General features: G+C 54.5%; 1 protein-coding gene across 8 annotated transcripts in view; it reads left to right on the plus strand.

The window, feature by feature from the left end:
- The window catches only part of prrc2c (proline-rich coiled-coil 2C), a 34190-nt gene that overhangs the window by 2494 nt on the left and 16657 nt on the right, over window positions 1-15039 (plus strand). For 6 of the 8 annotated variants that reach the window (XM_041269841.1, XM_041269843.1, XM_041269844.1 and 3 more), the window contains exons 2-16: window positions 2796-2966; window positions 3385-3562; window positions 3995-4107; window positions 4718-4852; window positions 5666-5973; window positions 6600-6682; window positions 6841-6971; window positions 7496-7583; window positions 7750-7894; window positions 8495-9086; window positions 9363-9532; window positions 9940-10180; window positions 10674-10884; window positions 11230-13647; window positions 14060-14202. In XM_041269841.1, the coding sequence (XP_041125775.1) occupies window positions 2852-2966; window positions 3385-3562; window positions 3995-4107; window positions 4718-4852; window positions 5666-5973; window positions 6600-6682; window positions 6841-6971; window positions 7496-7583; window positions 7750-7894; window positions 8495-9086; window positions 9363-9532; window positions 9940-10180; window positions 10674-10884; window positions 11230-13647; window positions 14060-14202 (5071 nt within the window). In that variant the 5' untranslated portion in view covers window positions 2796-2851. The remainder of the gene's footprint in view (window positions 1-2795; window positions 2967-3384; window positions 3563-3994; window positions 4108-4717; window positions 4853-5665; window positions 5974-6599; window positions 6683-6840; window positions 6972-7495; window positions 7584-7749; window positions 7895-8494; window positions 9087-9362; window positions 9533-9939; window positions 10181-10673; window positions 10885-11229; window positions 13648-14059; window positions 14203-15039) is intronic. The other 2 variants (XM_041269842.1, XM_041269848.1) reach the window with 1 other exon arrangement.

Below are 15039 nucleotides of genomic sequence, written 5' to 3' on the forward strand. Positions count from 1 at the left end.
TACGCAGATCGTGGCAATTACATTACCTCTGCTCTTTTCCTCAAACGCGTGGCATGCGGAATATAACAGAACCTTAGCATATAATTTCCAAGGTAGAGAAAGAATGCGTTTAAAGAAGTGAATAACGTTTAGTTACAGCAGGGCTGGAAATAAGGATCGCATTGCTTAGGTAGTTTAATAAGACACAGCTGAGCGTGTTGCCTCTACACACAGAGGCTCATCAAGCTCCTAATAAAACCTGCAGTGGGTGAACTGAGCTGCTGTTTAAGCAGGGAAACTGCTACTTAGTCATTTTGAACTAACATTTGGGACAAATGTCTTTGGTCCTGCACAGTTCTTTATAGAACCTGCTATTTATTAAGGTGAAATAGAAACAATAAAAATGCATGTGCATAGCCAGACTGAAGTGTAATCACTGTCCTAATGGCAGCTTTTTCTTTGTATAGTTAAACAGAAAAGCACACCCTCCTTTCCATGCTTAGCCTCATCACAGCACATGGGATTCTGTACTTGCACACATTGTAACCCCAACCCTCCCCCTCAGACAACAGGGACTCCGGTAACCCCAACCCCCCCCCCCCCCCCCCCCCCAGACAACTCACTGTCCGTTAACCCCAACCCATCCCCCCCTCAGACAACAGGGATTCTGTTGTCCCTGAAACCCTCCCCCTAAGACAACAGGACTCCGGTAACCCCAAAGCCCTCCCCCTCAGACACAAGGGACTCCGGTAACCCCAACCCTCCCCCTCAGACAACAGGGACTCCGGTAACCCCAACCCTCCCCCTCAGACAACAGGGACTCCGGTAACCCCAACCCTCCCCCTCAGACAACAGGGACTCCGGTAACCCCAACCCTCCCCCTCAGACAACAGGGACTCCGGTAACCCCAACCCTCCCCCTCAGACAACAGGGACTCCGGTAACCCCAACCCTCCCCCTCAGACAACAGGGACTCCGGTAACCCCAACCCTCCCCCTCAGACAACAGGGACTCCGGTAACCCCAACCCTCCCCCTCAGACAACAGGGACTCCGGTAACCCCAACCCTCCCCCTCAGACAACAGGGACTCCGGTAACCCCAACCCTCCCCCTCAGACAACAGGGACTCCGGTAACCCCAACCCTCCCCCCCAACAGGGACCCCCCCCCCCCCCCCCCTCAGACAACAGGGACTCCGGTAACCCCAACCCTCCCCCTCAGACAACAGGGACTCCGGTAACCCCAACCCTCCCCCTCAGACAACAGGGACTCCGGTAACCCCAACCCTCCCCCTCAGACAACAGGGACTCCGGTAACCCCAACCCTCCCCCTCAGACAACAGGGACTCCGGTAACCCCAACCCTCCCCCTCAGACAACAGGGACTCCGGTAACCCCAACCCTCCCCCTCAGACAACAGGGACTCCGGTAACCCCAACCCTCGGTGAGGAGTGTAGGGCCTGTCTGTGCTGTAGAGGGGAGGTCTCGGTGAGGACCCCAGGGCTTGCCCTCCCCCTCAGACAACAGGGACTCCGGTAACCCCAACCCTCCCCCTCAGACAACAGGGACTCCGGTAACCCCAACCCTCCCCCTCAGACAACAGGGACTCCGGTAACCCCAACCCTCCCCCTCAGACAACAGGGACTCCGGTAACCAGGAGGAGAGGTCTCAGTGAGGAGTGTAGGGCTTGCTGTCACTGTGCTGTAGAGGAGAGGTCTCGGTGAGGAGTGTAGGGCTTGCTGTCTGTGCTGTAGAGGAGAGGTCTCGGTGAGGAGTGTAGGGCTTGCTGTCTGTGCTGTAGAGGAGAGGTCTCGGTGAGGAGTGTAGGGCTTGCTGTCTCTGTGCTGTAGAGGAGAGGTCTCGGTGAGGAGTGTAGGGCTTGCTGTCTGTGCTGTAGAGGAGAGGTCTCGGTGAGGAGTGTAGGGCTTGCTGTCTCTGTGCTGTAGAGGAGAGGTCTCGGTGAGGAGTGTAGGGCTTGCTGTCTGTGCTGTAGAGGAGAGGTCTCGGTGAGGAGTGTAGGGCTTGCTGTCTGTGCTGTAGAGGAGAGGTCTCGGTGAGGAGTGTAGGGCTTGCTGTCTGTGCTGTAGAGGAGAGGTCTCGGTGAGGAGTGTAGGGCTTGCTGTCTGTGCTGTAGAGGAGAGGTCTCGGTGAGGAGTGTAGGGCTTGCTGTCTCTGTGCTGTAGAGGAGAGGTCTCGGTGAGGAGTGTAGGGCTTGCTGTCTCTGTGCTGTAGAGGAGAGGTCTCGGTGAGGAGTGTAGGGCTTGCTGTCTGTGCTGTAGAGGAGAGGTCTCGGTGAGGAGTGTAGGGCTTGCTGTCTCTGTGCTGTAGAGGAGAGGTCTCGGTGAGGAGTGTAGGGCTTGCTGTCTCTGTGCTGTAGAGGAGAGGTCTCGGTGAGGAGTGTAGGGCTTGCTGTCTGTGCTGTAGAGGAGAGGTCTCGGTGAGGAGTGTAGGGCTTGCTGTCTCTGTGCTGTAGAGGAGAGGTCTCGGTGAGGAGTGTAGGGCTTGCTGTCTGTGCTGTAGAGGAGAGGTCTCGGTGAGGAGTGTAGGGCTTGCTGTCTCTGCTGTAGAGGAGAGGTCTCGGTGAGGAGTGTAGGGCTTGCTGTCTCTGTGTTGTAGAGGAGAGGTCTCGGTGAGGAGTGTAGGGCTTGCTGTCTCTGCTGTAGAGGAGAGGTCTCAGTGAGGAGTGTAGGGCTTGCTGTCTCTGCTGTAGTGGAGAGGTCTCGGTGAGGAGTGTAGGGCTTGCTGTCTCTCTGGCTGCAGCGGAATGGTAGACAGACTGACCTGACTGACCACCCTGCTGCCTTCTCTGTCCCGTTCCCAGGAGGCTGGTTCTGAGGGTGAGGCCGGAGGTACCAGACTCAATGAGTTGCCATCGACATGTCCGAGAAGTCAGGCCAGAGCGCAAAGGCAAAGGATGGGAAGACCAAGTACGCGACCCTCAGCCTCTTTAACACATACAAGGGAAAGCCGCTGGAGACCCAGAAGACTGCAGGTCCGTACTGCACAAGCTGCTCTGCTGTAATATACTGTACTGTATTGACGGTGAGCCACTGGCCAGGGCTCGCTCTAGTTAATTGTGGGGCATCCCACTGACCAGTGCTGTCCTGTACAGACTGTCCTCTCCCAGGGAATGTCTTCCTGATCTCAGGGCTGGAAATAAGACTCCTATTGCACAGCAGTTTCACCTGTTCCAGGTTTTACTACAAGTTTGATCAGCCCCAGTGTACCAGTAACAAGCTCAGGTGTGTCTCATTAAACTCCTAGTGAAACCAGGAATGGATTAACCTGCTATGCAAGGGGAGTCTTGTTTGCATCCTTGTACATGCTGAGTTTCTTCTGCAGGTATTTCTGTAGTAATTGAAAGGCAGGTTTGTTGTTCTGACTGTGTTCGGCTCCCTGTCTCTTCTCAGTAGCTGCCAGGCATGGGCTCCAGAGCCTGGGCAAGGTGGCCTCCAACAGGCGCATGCCACCTCCAGCCAACCTGCCGAGCCTGAAAGCGGAGAACAAGGGGAATGATCCCAACGTGAACATCGTTCCCAAGGACGGGAGCGGCTGGGCGTCGCGGCAAGACCAGCCCGGGGAGGAGCGGTAAGGGGAACATGGGGTCCTGGGGGTCTTTTAGTGCTTCACCCAACACTGCCAATGTGTCTGCCAGCAGCTTAGCATTGGCACAGGCCATCTCGGATACACATACATGAAGTCATATTTTGTTAAATATTTAAACCCCATACTTTAATTTAGCATCGTTCAACCTATTTTTTGTGTGGATAAAAACAACATAACGAATTTATCTCTATAAAGAGATAGAGATCGCGATAAATATATATATATATATATATATATATATATATATATATATATATATATATATATATATATATATAATATATATATGCGCATAATCTTAGATGCTTATATGAAAGTGAAACTTTCTAAGCAGGTTTATTATATTGCTGTTGTGTGTGAGGTTTTCATCCCTGTGTTTAAAGCCCTGTTCTAAAGGCTGTGTCTGTGTTCCAGGCCCCCGGAGATACCCACACCCCCACCCAAACCAGGGCCCCCAGCCCCCCAGGAGGTAGCCAGTGGGGCCAGCCGGTCCTGGGGCAGCAGTAAGCTGGTGGGGCAGGGAGATGGTAGGTTACTGCTCACAACCACAGAACAGAGTGCAGGGTGAGGCCCGAGTGTGGGGCTGCACCTGCAATACCCCTCTACACGAGGACTATAACAGAGTTTACTTTATGCAGTGTACCGACACACAGACACGTGTGTGTAGTGCGGGTATATATTGTATATAATCTTGGAAGCGGTGTAGCTCGAAGTTATAAAAGTATATGTTAATTAAAACACATTACTCTATATAGGGGTAATTTAGAATCCCTAAATGATGATTTCTTCTAACTTTCTTCTGTCTGTTCACTCATGTGATTCGCGTAGAGTTCAGAGACAAGGGTGCGTTTTTGTAAATTCTTATGCAGAAGCAGGGGCAGGGGTGTGGCCTTTTGACTCACAAGCAAAGCAAGCAGGTTTTAGCAGCCGGAACGAAAAGGCAAATGTCGACGAACAGGAGAAGTGCACAGGATGGGTCACTCACAGTAGGTAACCAATCAGTGTGTTTTAATCAACAGAAGCTGCTTTCATCAAAACCAGACAACCCCAATGACTTGTTAAATATTAGTTTAGATTTTACCAAATATCTCCCCTCTGCTATGGTACTTTGAATTGAATTAGACCTTTCTGTTGCAGGTGGCCCCCGGATAAACAGCCACTTCCAGCAGGAGTTTCCTAGTCTGCAGGCAGCAGGGGAGCTGGAGAAGCCCGGGTCGGACAAGGAGCAGCCAGAGGAGCCCTATGGACCGGGGCCCAGCCTGCGACCTCAGAGTGAGTCTCAGTGACCTCACTGCCGTATAGAGAGATTGAGAACAGACAGCTCAGTGACCACACTGCCGTATAGAGAGATTGAGAACAGACAGCTCAGTGACCACACTGCCGTATAGAGAGATTGAGAACAGACAGCTCAGTGACCACACTGCCGTATAGAGAGATTGAGAACAGACAGCTCAGTGACCACACTGCCGTATAGAGAGATTGAGAACAGACAGCTCAGTGACCACACTGCCGTATAGAGAGATTGAGAACAGACAGCTCAGTGACCACACTGCCGTATAGAGAGATTGAGAACAGACAGCTCAGTGACCACACTGCCGTATAGAGAGATTGAGAACAGACAGCTCAGTGACCACACTGCCGTATAGAGAGATTGAGAACAGACAGCTCAGTGACCACACTGCCGTATAGAGAGATTGAGAACAGACAGCTCAGTGACCACACTGCCGTATAGAGAGATTGAGAACAGACAGCTCAGTGACCACACTGCCGTATAGAGAGATTGAGAACAGACAGCTCAGTGACCACACTGCCGTATAGAGAGATTGAGAACAGACACTGATTGAGAACAGACAGCTCAGTCACTGCCGTATAGAGAGATTGAGAACAGCAACTAATTGCTCCCAGTCTGATGCAAACAGTCCCTCCCTTCTATCCCACAAAATACCTATAAAGCTTCACTGCGTGTGATGGGCACTCGCATTCCTGTGGATCACACTGTATCTATATGTGCCTGCCTGTCTCTGTAACCCCCGCAGTGTACTTGCAGTGCGCTCCGTGACCCTGCTGCTGCTCTTGTCTCTGCAGATGTTGGCAGCTGGAGGGAGGGCGGTGGAAGGAACCTGAGCATGGCCGGCTCCGAGCCTGACGTCGGAGCCCCTTCAGCGGAGGAGGGAGGCAGTAGCACCCCCTCTCCCACCCCGGAGCAAGCCGAGCCCTGCAGGGCAGCGAGCGAGCAGCGGGAAGGAAAGAGGGAGGGCAGGGAGAGGCTCCCCTACAGCACCCAGCCTCCTCCGCAGGGGCTCGGCCAGGTCAAACTCAACGGGGGGCAGCCGTCGCCACTGGGAGTGCCTCCACAGTTCCACCCCCAGTTCAGAGGCATCATGCCCCCCTATGTGAGTACAGCGAGGGGAGCGGTGGGCTTCCAGGGGTACACACGATTGGAGTTCCTGTGTGTAGGGACGTTGATAGTCCAGACATTGTCCCAGTGTTAAAGATTTCAGACTGTCGGAGTGTTATCAGAATTGTCCACGTGGAATATAGATGAGAGCCTTTGTCCAGGAGTAGTAACTGCACTATAAGGTGTGATAGGAAATGTTTACTCTGTGTTAGGGGGCTTAGCAAAATGACTTGGCTTCTCTTTGTTTTTCTTTTTCTTCTATTAGTTGTAGCCACTGGCCCATTGGAGGTCTAAACTAGGATGGAAAGAAGACTCCTATTGCATGGCAGCTTCACCCATTCCAGGTTTTACTATGAGCTTCAATAGCCACAGTGTGTATAGGTAACAAGCTCAGATGTTTCTTATTAAACTCATAGAAAAACCAGGAATGGATCAAACTGCTATGCAATGGGAGCCTTATTTCCATCCCTGGAACGTGGTGGTGGAGTTTGGAAAGAAATTGTAAAATGTAATTTGGTTATTACTGAAACACGGAATAAGTTGAGGGGCTTTTGGGTCAAATTGGATGGTAAATGCAGAGAATGTGAAAATAGTAATGGAGCTGTTTCTCTCCACCCCTAGATGTTCCACGCCTATCCCCGCATGCCCTCCCTACCGATGCAGGGCCCTTGCAGGTACCCGCTCCCTCCACAAGAAGCTGGGAAGTAAGTTACCTCTTTCTGTGTCTTTTCCCTCTCTGGCTAAACCATGCATCTCTGGTCCAGCACCATCCTGCTGGCTGGCTCACGTCGAGGTCCTTTTTAGGAACGCTTTCTAACTTTTTTTTATATTCTTCTCTCCCTCCCTCCCTCCACGTCTGAAGAGGCCTCAGGGCTGCCGGTCGAGCCCCACAGTCGTGGCCCCAGGACGGGGTGGACAGGCCCTCCATCATCAGTGCCACAGAGCTCAAGGAGCTGGACGTTCTGGACACAGATGTGGACGAGGGCTGGGCTGGTAAGCAGAGTGGCTGCATGCGGCCTTCAGAGACAGATCGATTGTTTTTAAAAGTCTTGATTACCTTCCACTACAGCAACACCTTTACTCTTGCAAACCCTATTCCTGCCACTGCATCCCAGCAGAGTGTGGTGTTTATTATCCATTGTTACTGAACAAGAATGTTAAACAGATATGCCTTACATTTAGATAATGAGGTTTTACAACAATTTCTGATTAGCTTGTGCATTTGGCGAGTCAGTGATGGAAATAGACTCCTGTTGCACAGCAGTTTCACCATTCCAGGTTTTAAAATGTAGCTCCAGTGTATGGGCACCAAGGTCAGGTATCTTATTAAACTCTCTGCCTTATTTCCATTCTTGCATTTGAGCTAGAGTGCTATAGTACTGTACAATGTATTGGAGCAGTATGTATGAACTCAAGTCTTTACAGCCCAGTTCGACAGACTCAGTCAGTGTTGTGCACAGAGCTGAGTTTTCTCCCTGACTAATTCAGGCACCTGTTTGTTTGTGCTGCATGATCAGGAGCCCAGATGGAGGTGGATTACACAGAGAAGCTCAACTTCAGCGATGATGAGGAGAACCAGGCCAACAAAGACAAGGGAGACAACTGGTGAGTGTGTGTGTGTGTGTGTCTCTCTCTCTCTCTCTCTCTCTCACTGTTTCTCTGTCTGTCTGTGTCTCTCTCTCTCTCTCTCTCACTGCCATCAGCGATGGTCCAGTGTACCTCTAACTTCCCCCTCTGTCTGTCTCTCCTTCCTTTCTTCCCCTCTCTGCAGGGAGTGGATGCGCACCCGGAGTTCGCAGTGCTCCGAACGGTGGAAGGAGGGAGAGGGGTCCTGGGGCGAGAGTGCTGCTCCTGCACCCCTTTCACCCAACACCAGGGGGCAGCACAGCAAGACCAGCCAGCCCCTGGAGTACCAGGTGAGATGCACAGTACTCCTCACACCTCTGTTCTTAGTTACATTTATAACTTTTGCATAGTTCCTTCTTTCTTGTTAGTCACATCAGGCACAGGTTAATAGATAACTGGATAATAATAAAAACAGTTTGCCAGAATGATATAACAAGAGATGGGTGTCAGGCAGGCAGGCAAGCCATGTCTAAGACAGACTGAGCTTGTGGCTGGAACTAGATTGTATTATTCTGTGGTCTTCAGGAGAGGAGGCAGACAGCACTGCCCTCTTCAGCAGCTCACCAGCAGCACAGGCAAGTGAGCCGCAGCACAGACATCCCAGACAGTCAGAGCTCCTGTTGGGGCAGCTTGTACACGTCCTATGGGAAGTGTTTTGTGCTTTCCAAACTGTGCCGTGTAGTTTAACAGGAATCGGGGTCCCAGTGAAAGTGAATGGCAGGGAGATTCATTCTATTGTGTTGGAGGCGGTGGCTTAAAATGAAAGTTTTAAAGATTAAGGTGCTTTTGTCACACAGTCACCATATTTGAGTAGAGTGATGAAGCAGATTACTCGTACTAGTAATGTGCTTCAGTCTTTCTCTCCGTCTCTCTGCCCTTCCCTGGCCCAGTCTGCAGGCCGCCCCCCAGCAGTAGCAGCTGCAGCAGGAGCACCGTCCCGGGGGAAGCTGCAGGCAGTGACAGGGGCCCCTGAGTCTGAGGACTCGGAGGCATGGAGGCTGAAGCGCAAGAAGCAGACGGAGCCTACCGAGGCCGTGGAACGGGCGCGGCGCAGGCGCGAGGAGGAGGAGCGGAGGATGGAGGAGCAGCGGCTGGCAGCCTGCGCGGAGAAACTCAAGAGGCTCAACGAGAAATTCGGCACCCCGGCCGTCGCCACCGCCGCGGCAGCGTCTCCAGAGAGGCAGGCACCGGAGGCACAACCAGCACCCGCTCCGGAAGAGAGCGCAGAGAAAACGACGACGACCGACATCCAGCCCCAGCCCTTACCCGAGCCCCAGCCTCCACCCCGGCCACGCTCTCAGGAGAGAGTCCCGTCTGAAGAGCAGGAGGAGGAGAAGGGGGCGGTGATAGTGACTGCACCCCCTCTGCCAGAGACAGTAGGCAGGGAGGTGCAGGTGGAGAACGAGGCCCCTGCCTCGATGGAGACTGCCCCAGAGGGAGAGGGCAGGAGAGAGTGCTTCAACAGTGAGGAGGCTACTAGAGGTAGGTGCGGGAGAGGAGAGGAAAGGGGTAGCAAGGCTGTGGGAGGGAGGGGAGGAGAGTGTTTAAACGAGGAAGAGGTATGTGGTCGCTCATGGAGCGGGGAGGGGGGGAACCTTTGTGTGCAGTGCTGAATTTAGAAGTACTAATTCATTGACCAAAAAAAATCTTAAGATCCTTGAAAGAAATGTATCTTATTTTTTTATTTTTATCTAAGCTGCGTGTAACCCTGTTGTATTTTATTATTGGTGGTTTTATTTATTAGTTTTTTGTTTCCAGCCGAGGAGCGCCCTGTGCTGCTTCCTCTGGACCCCCCTCGCAGCGAGGACCCCCCAGCCCTGACCCCCGAGAGTGGGGAGGGGGAGTCTGTCCACTCGCGTCCCACCCTCCCCTCCGGATACTCCAAACAGTTCCAGAAGTCCCTGCCCCCACGCTTTCTGAGACAGCAGGTATGGCAATGTGTGAAACACGATATGTTCGGGTTTGAAACGAAGAGAGATTTGCACCCAGCCTTGGGTTTCAGAACAACCCACTTTAAGCCAAATGTTTGACATTAAATAAATTGTTCCTTCCTTATATAGCTGCGTGAAAAATTCCTACCTGACGTCTCTGGCTCCTGATCGTTTCAGTAAATTTCTGAAAGCCAGCCCTAACATAAAATCCTATTGTAATGTCGTGCTCCTCTGGCTGGTAACCTTTTTATTTAGTTTTCTTTGATTTTATTTTTTCGACTCTGGAGTAGTCCAGCTAGATGAGCTGAAACAAGTGAAAAAATCAAACGGATGTAAGTGCAGGTCATCTGGCCTCTGCTGGTATTACTCTGAACCAGCATTGTCTGTTTGTCTGTGTCCTGCAGGAGCAGATGAAGCAGCAGCAATGGCAGCAGCAGCAGCAGGCAGCGTCGGCAGCTCCCCTTTCCCCAGGGGCCCCGGCCCCCCCTCCCCAGCACCGCTCCCTCTACCAGCCCCTGGGGCCACACCAGCAGCACCTGGCCTCCATGGGGTTCGACCCCCGCTGGCTCATGATGCAGTCCTACATGGACCCCCGCATGATGTCGGGGCGCCCCCCTGCTATGGACATGCCCCCCATGCACCCAGGTACAGACGAGCCACGCAGGACCTCTTCCAAACACTCGCCGACAAGATCGCAATGAATCTTAGCGGTATACCTCTCCGATCACACGCTTCACACATTTTAGACCTTTTACAGTGCGTTGTGCGAACTCTATAGAGTTTGATAAGTTGCCCTGCCATAATTAAAAAAAAAAAAAAACCCACATCTGCATTATAAAGTAGGTCATAGATAGGAGCAGTAACGTGGTTCAGTTACAGAGGCAGCGACACAAGAGGACTCTAAAGTGACACGTTGCAGCTGCATCGGTCCTTGTGCTGTGCAGTGATGCTAGTTAGCAGTGATGTCCTCATTCTTTACCTGTTGTGCACTACCATTCTCTATGTATGTCTCAGGCGTGCAGTTCTGAAAGTACGTGTTGTAACAGACCTGTCTTTTTATATAACCTAGAAACGTATGTTTCTCGTAAAACCTTGTAGGCTTATCCTTGAACCCCCCCCCCGCCTCTCTCTCCCCCAGGGAGGATGCCTCACAAGCAGCTGCTTAGGAGAGACCAGGTGGAGGGCGCTGGCTCCGGGTCCGACTCGTTTGATCACCTGGCACGGCCTGTCAGAGACCACGGGCTGCCCGCGGAGCCCCGTATGGTGTGGGGGTCTGAGCCGTACCCCCAAACAGAACCCCAGTCCGCTGCTACAGCCCCCAAAGTACAAGATGATCCCAAGGAGCCCAGGTACGAGGTGCTGGTGGGGTGCATTAATGGAACGGGGGGGGGGGGAGTAGAAAAGGGAGGAACAGAAGAGATGAAAGGAGGATGAACAGTGCAGTATGAAAGAACCCTACTGCCCCAGTAGAATGAGTTGGTAGAATCCTGTATTGTTTTCTCTTGTAATAGCACAAGCCCATAGAGTTACAGGGTTAAAATTAAGACAAATGCTTTCCAAACTTTTGGTCTCAGTTACTTGTAACCTTTAACACTAAATGCAAAGGCCTGACCTCAGTTTTATACTGATCGTGTCGCATTGCTAGAGAGAACCGTGCCTCTGACTCTCGCTCCTGTCTACTCTGTTCCTGTTAGGTCAGAGGCGGGGGTCGAGTTGGAGAGGCGCACTCCCACAGAGACCAGTCCCCTCAAACCCAGGACCAAGACAGACTGCTTCAGAGACCTGATGGAGCACGAGGGCAGCAGCTTCAGCAGCCGAGCCACTGAGGACCTAGCGGGCCCCCTGCAGACTGAGAAAGGTCCCGGGGTGCCTGGGTTCGAGCCCAAGGAAGGGAGCCTGGCCCCTGCAGAGGAGACTCTGGGTGTGCCGGGGGAGAGCCCTGCGGCTCTGAAGAGGAGCGCGTCTCAGGGCTCCAGCCACTCTGTAAAGCTGGAGGAGCCCAGCTTTGAGGCAGCCTCCAAACCACAAGCCAAGGAGACGGCCGACCGCCCCGAGGACAAGCACAGGAAGGAGCCCTTTTCTCTGGGCAGCAGCAGCAGCAGCAGGACCATCCCGCCAGCCGAGGGCCTGCCCAAAACAGACAAGCCGCCCAAATCAAAATCTGAGACGCGCTGGGGTCCTAGGCCGGGGGCCAGCAGGAGGGAGGGGCCCGGTGGAGAGCGACCGCTCCGCAGATCGGGGCCCATCAAGAAGCCTATCCTGCGGGACATGAAGGAGGAGAGGGAGCTGAGGAAGGAGAAGGAGGAGCGGCATGAGAGAGGAGGGGGGAGGAAGGAGGGACCCAAAACAGAGAGCCAGAAAGCACCTGCTGGCGACGGGGTGAGGAGAGAGCCCCCTGCCTTGGCTCTTGATACTTGGGATACAGCGAGCGCAGGGAAGCCCGGGGGGGCTCTGGGGCCACCACTGGGGCCAACAGCTCTTGAGGAGAAACAGGAGAAGCAGCCACTGCCTGCCGTTGAGAAAACCCACCCCGAGACACCCAGGCCAGCCTCCAGGAAGGAATCGAACCTGCCGCTGAGGGCTTACCCGAGAGAAGACAGGGACCAGGACCGGGTTCAAGATAGGGATAGGGACCGTGACCGGGTTCAAGATAGGGAGAGGGACCGGGTTCAAGATAGGGAGAGGGACCGGGTTCAAGATAGGGACAGAGACCGGGACCGGGTTCAAGATAGGGAGAGGGACCGGGTTCAAGATAGGGACAGGGACCGTGACCGGGTTCAAGATAGGGAGAGGGACCGGGTTCAAGATAGGGAGAGGGACCGGGTTCAAGTTCAAGACAGAGACCGGGTTCAAGACAGGGACAGAGACTGGGGCCCAGAGCCAGGCTTCAGGGGCCACGGCAGGGGGGAGTACTACTCTCGTGGCCGCAATTTCAGAGGCAGCTACGGGGGCCGGGCAAGGGCTAGCAGAGGCAGGAGTAGAGGGGAGTACCCCTACAGGGAGCCCCGGCCGCGCTCGGACCTGCCCCTCGGCTCGGCCGCCTCGTTCCGACGGCGGGAAGAGAGCGAGACGCGCAGTGAGAGCTCCGACTTCGAGGTGATTCCCAAGAGGAGGCGCCGGCGTGGCTCCAACACGGACTCGGAGAGCGAGGCCCGGGACACAGCCAGCGACACTGGGGCCTCCGACAGGGAGAGCAGCAGCAAGGCCAGGCCGCTGCGCAGAGAGGACCTCAGGAGGATTTTGAAAACAGCAGCAGTCTCCTTCCGCCCTCCTCCTCCTCCTTACACTGCACAGCCCGGCTCCAGGGAGCTTCGAGAGGATGATGGGGGGCGCCCCAAGCCAGGCTTCCTCCCCAGAGTGGAGCCCTCCAGGCGGGGCAGGGGAGCAGGGATGTACAGGAGGGCTACTGGAAGGGAGAGAGGCCCACCCAGGTCGGCTCCAGTGAGACGTCTGGGGCTGAAGGATTGCCAGTGGCCCTCAAAGCCTATGGAGACATTCAGGCCGGAGGGGGAGAGGTTGGAGCACGGCCAGGGGCTGAACTCGGAACGACGGCCGCTCAGGTTCGAGGGGAAGAAGTACCCGGAGCCCATCCGGGAGAGGCCCAGAAGACAGAGGCCAGCCCGGCCGCCCAGACAGGACAAGCCGCCCCGCTTCCGCAGGCTGAAGGAGAGGGAGGCGGCAGCGGCCGAGGCAGGGGGGGGGCCCGGCAGGGCCATACCCAGCGGCCCCCTGGACGACACAGCGGCAGCAGTAGGGGTCTCTGAGACAGCAGGGAGCAAGTCCCCCGACCTGTCCAATCAGAACTCCTCCGACCAGGCCAACGAGGAGTGGGAGACGGCCTCCGAGAGCAGCGACTTCAACGAGCGCAGGGAGCGCAAAGGCGAGGCAGCCACAGCCTCTCAGGGGGCCCTGCCCAAGGGCACAGGCTCAGAGGGGGGGGCCACGCCCAAGCGAGAGGCCCTCACCGCGGCAGCCAAGAGGAGCTTCTCCAGCCAACGCCCCGGAGTGGATCGGCAGAACCGACGTGGCAACAGCGGGCCCAAACCTGCTCGGGGCTACGGTGGGGGAAGGGGAGAGCGCAGAGGGCCCGGGGGCAAGCCGGGGCGCAGAGGGTGAGTAACTAGAGGAGAGGGAGAGGGGTGTCTGCATACTGAGGCCACTCTGGAGTCTGTAGAGGTTGAGTGTTTTATGCAGTGTGTGTTTGTTTTGATTTGAAATGTAACTTTTGTTAAGTGATGTGTGTTTTGTTTTTGTCCTGCAACCCTTCCATTCACCTGGGATTCCATCAAAATTGTATATCGGAGACTTTAATACTCTGCTTCTGCATCCTGTTCTTTTGACTCTTTTCTTCATCTGCTCTCTCACTCTCTCTGGCCCTGCATGTGCTGAATCTGCCCGGGGTGCAGGTGTGTGTTGGCGGGGATGATGGCTAGCTTTCCTGTATTCTTTCGCTTCCCTCGGCTTGTAACTCAGGCTGCTCGAAGAGCATGCTCAGAGATTCATTGCTTTTGATCCAACCAACAGCACTGTATCCCAGCATCCAGACCAGCACTCCTGCTTGGCTCAGCGGTCTGGGAAGGACCCGTCCGGGAGGCTCAAGGAGGAGGCCAAGAAACCCAAGGAGAAGGTGGATGCGCTGTCACAGTTCGACCTGAACAACTATGCCAGTGAGTGCAGAGCTCTGAAGCGGTGTGTGTGAGGGAGTGCAGGAGCTCTGGAGTAGTGTGTGAGTGAGGGAGTACAGGAGCTCTGGAGTAGTGTGTGAGTGAGGGAGTACGGGAGCTCTGGAGCAGTGTGTGAGTGAGGGAGTACAGGAGCTCTGGAGTAGTGTGTGAGTGAGTGAGGGAGTACAGGAGCTCTGGAGTAGTGTGTGAGGGAGTACAGGAGCTCTGGAGTAGTGTGTGAGGGAGTACAGGAGCTCTGGAGTAGTGTGTGAGTGAGGGAGTACAGGAGCTTTGGAGTAGTGTGTGAGTGAGGGAGTACAGGAGCTCTGGAGCAGTGAGTGAGTACGGGAGCTCTGGAACTGTGTGTGAGTGAAGGGGCTCTGAAGCAGTGTGTGAGTGAGGGAGCTCTGGAGCAGTGTGTGTGAGTGAGGGAGCTCTGGAGCTGTGTGTGTGTGTGTGAGGGAGCTCTGGAGCTGTGTGTGTGAGAGGGAGCTCTGGAGCAGTGTGTGTGAGTGAGGGAGCTCTGGAGCAGTGTGTGTGAGTGAGGGAGCTCGGGAGCAGTGTGTGTGAGTGAGGGAGCTCGGGAGCAGTGTGTGTGAGTGAGGGAGCTCGGGAGCAGTGTGTGTGAGTGAGGGAGCTCTGGAGCAGTGTGTGTGAGTGAGGGAGCTCTGGAGCAGTGTGTGTGAGTGAGGGAGCTCTGGAGCAGTGTGTGTGAGTGAGGGAGCTCTGGAGCAGTTTGTGTGAGTGAGGGAGCTCTGGAGCAGTGTGTGTGAGTGAGTGCGGGAGCTCTGGAGCAGTTTGTGTGAGTGAGGGAGCTCTGGAGCAGTTTGTGTGAGTGAG

Source organism: Polyodon spathula, chromosome 14, assembly GCF_017654505.1.
Source record: "Polyodon spathula isolate WHYD16114869_AA chromosome 14, ASM1765450v1, whole genome shotgun sequence".
In the NCBI taxonomy this organism is placed as follows: Eukaryota; Metazoa; Chordata; class Actinopteri; order Acipenseriformes; family Polyodontidae; genus Polyodon; species Polyodon spathula.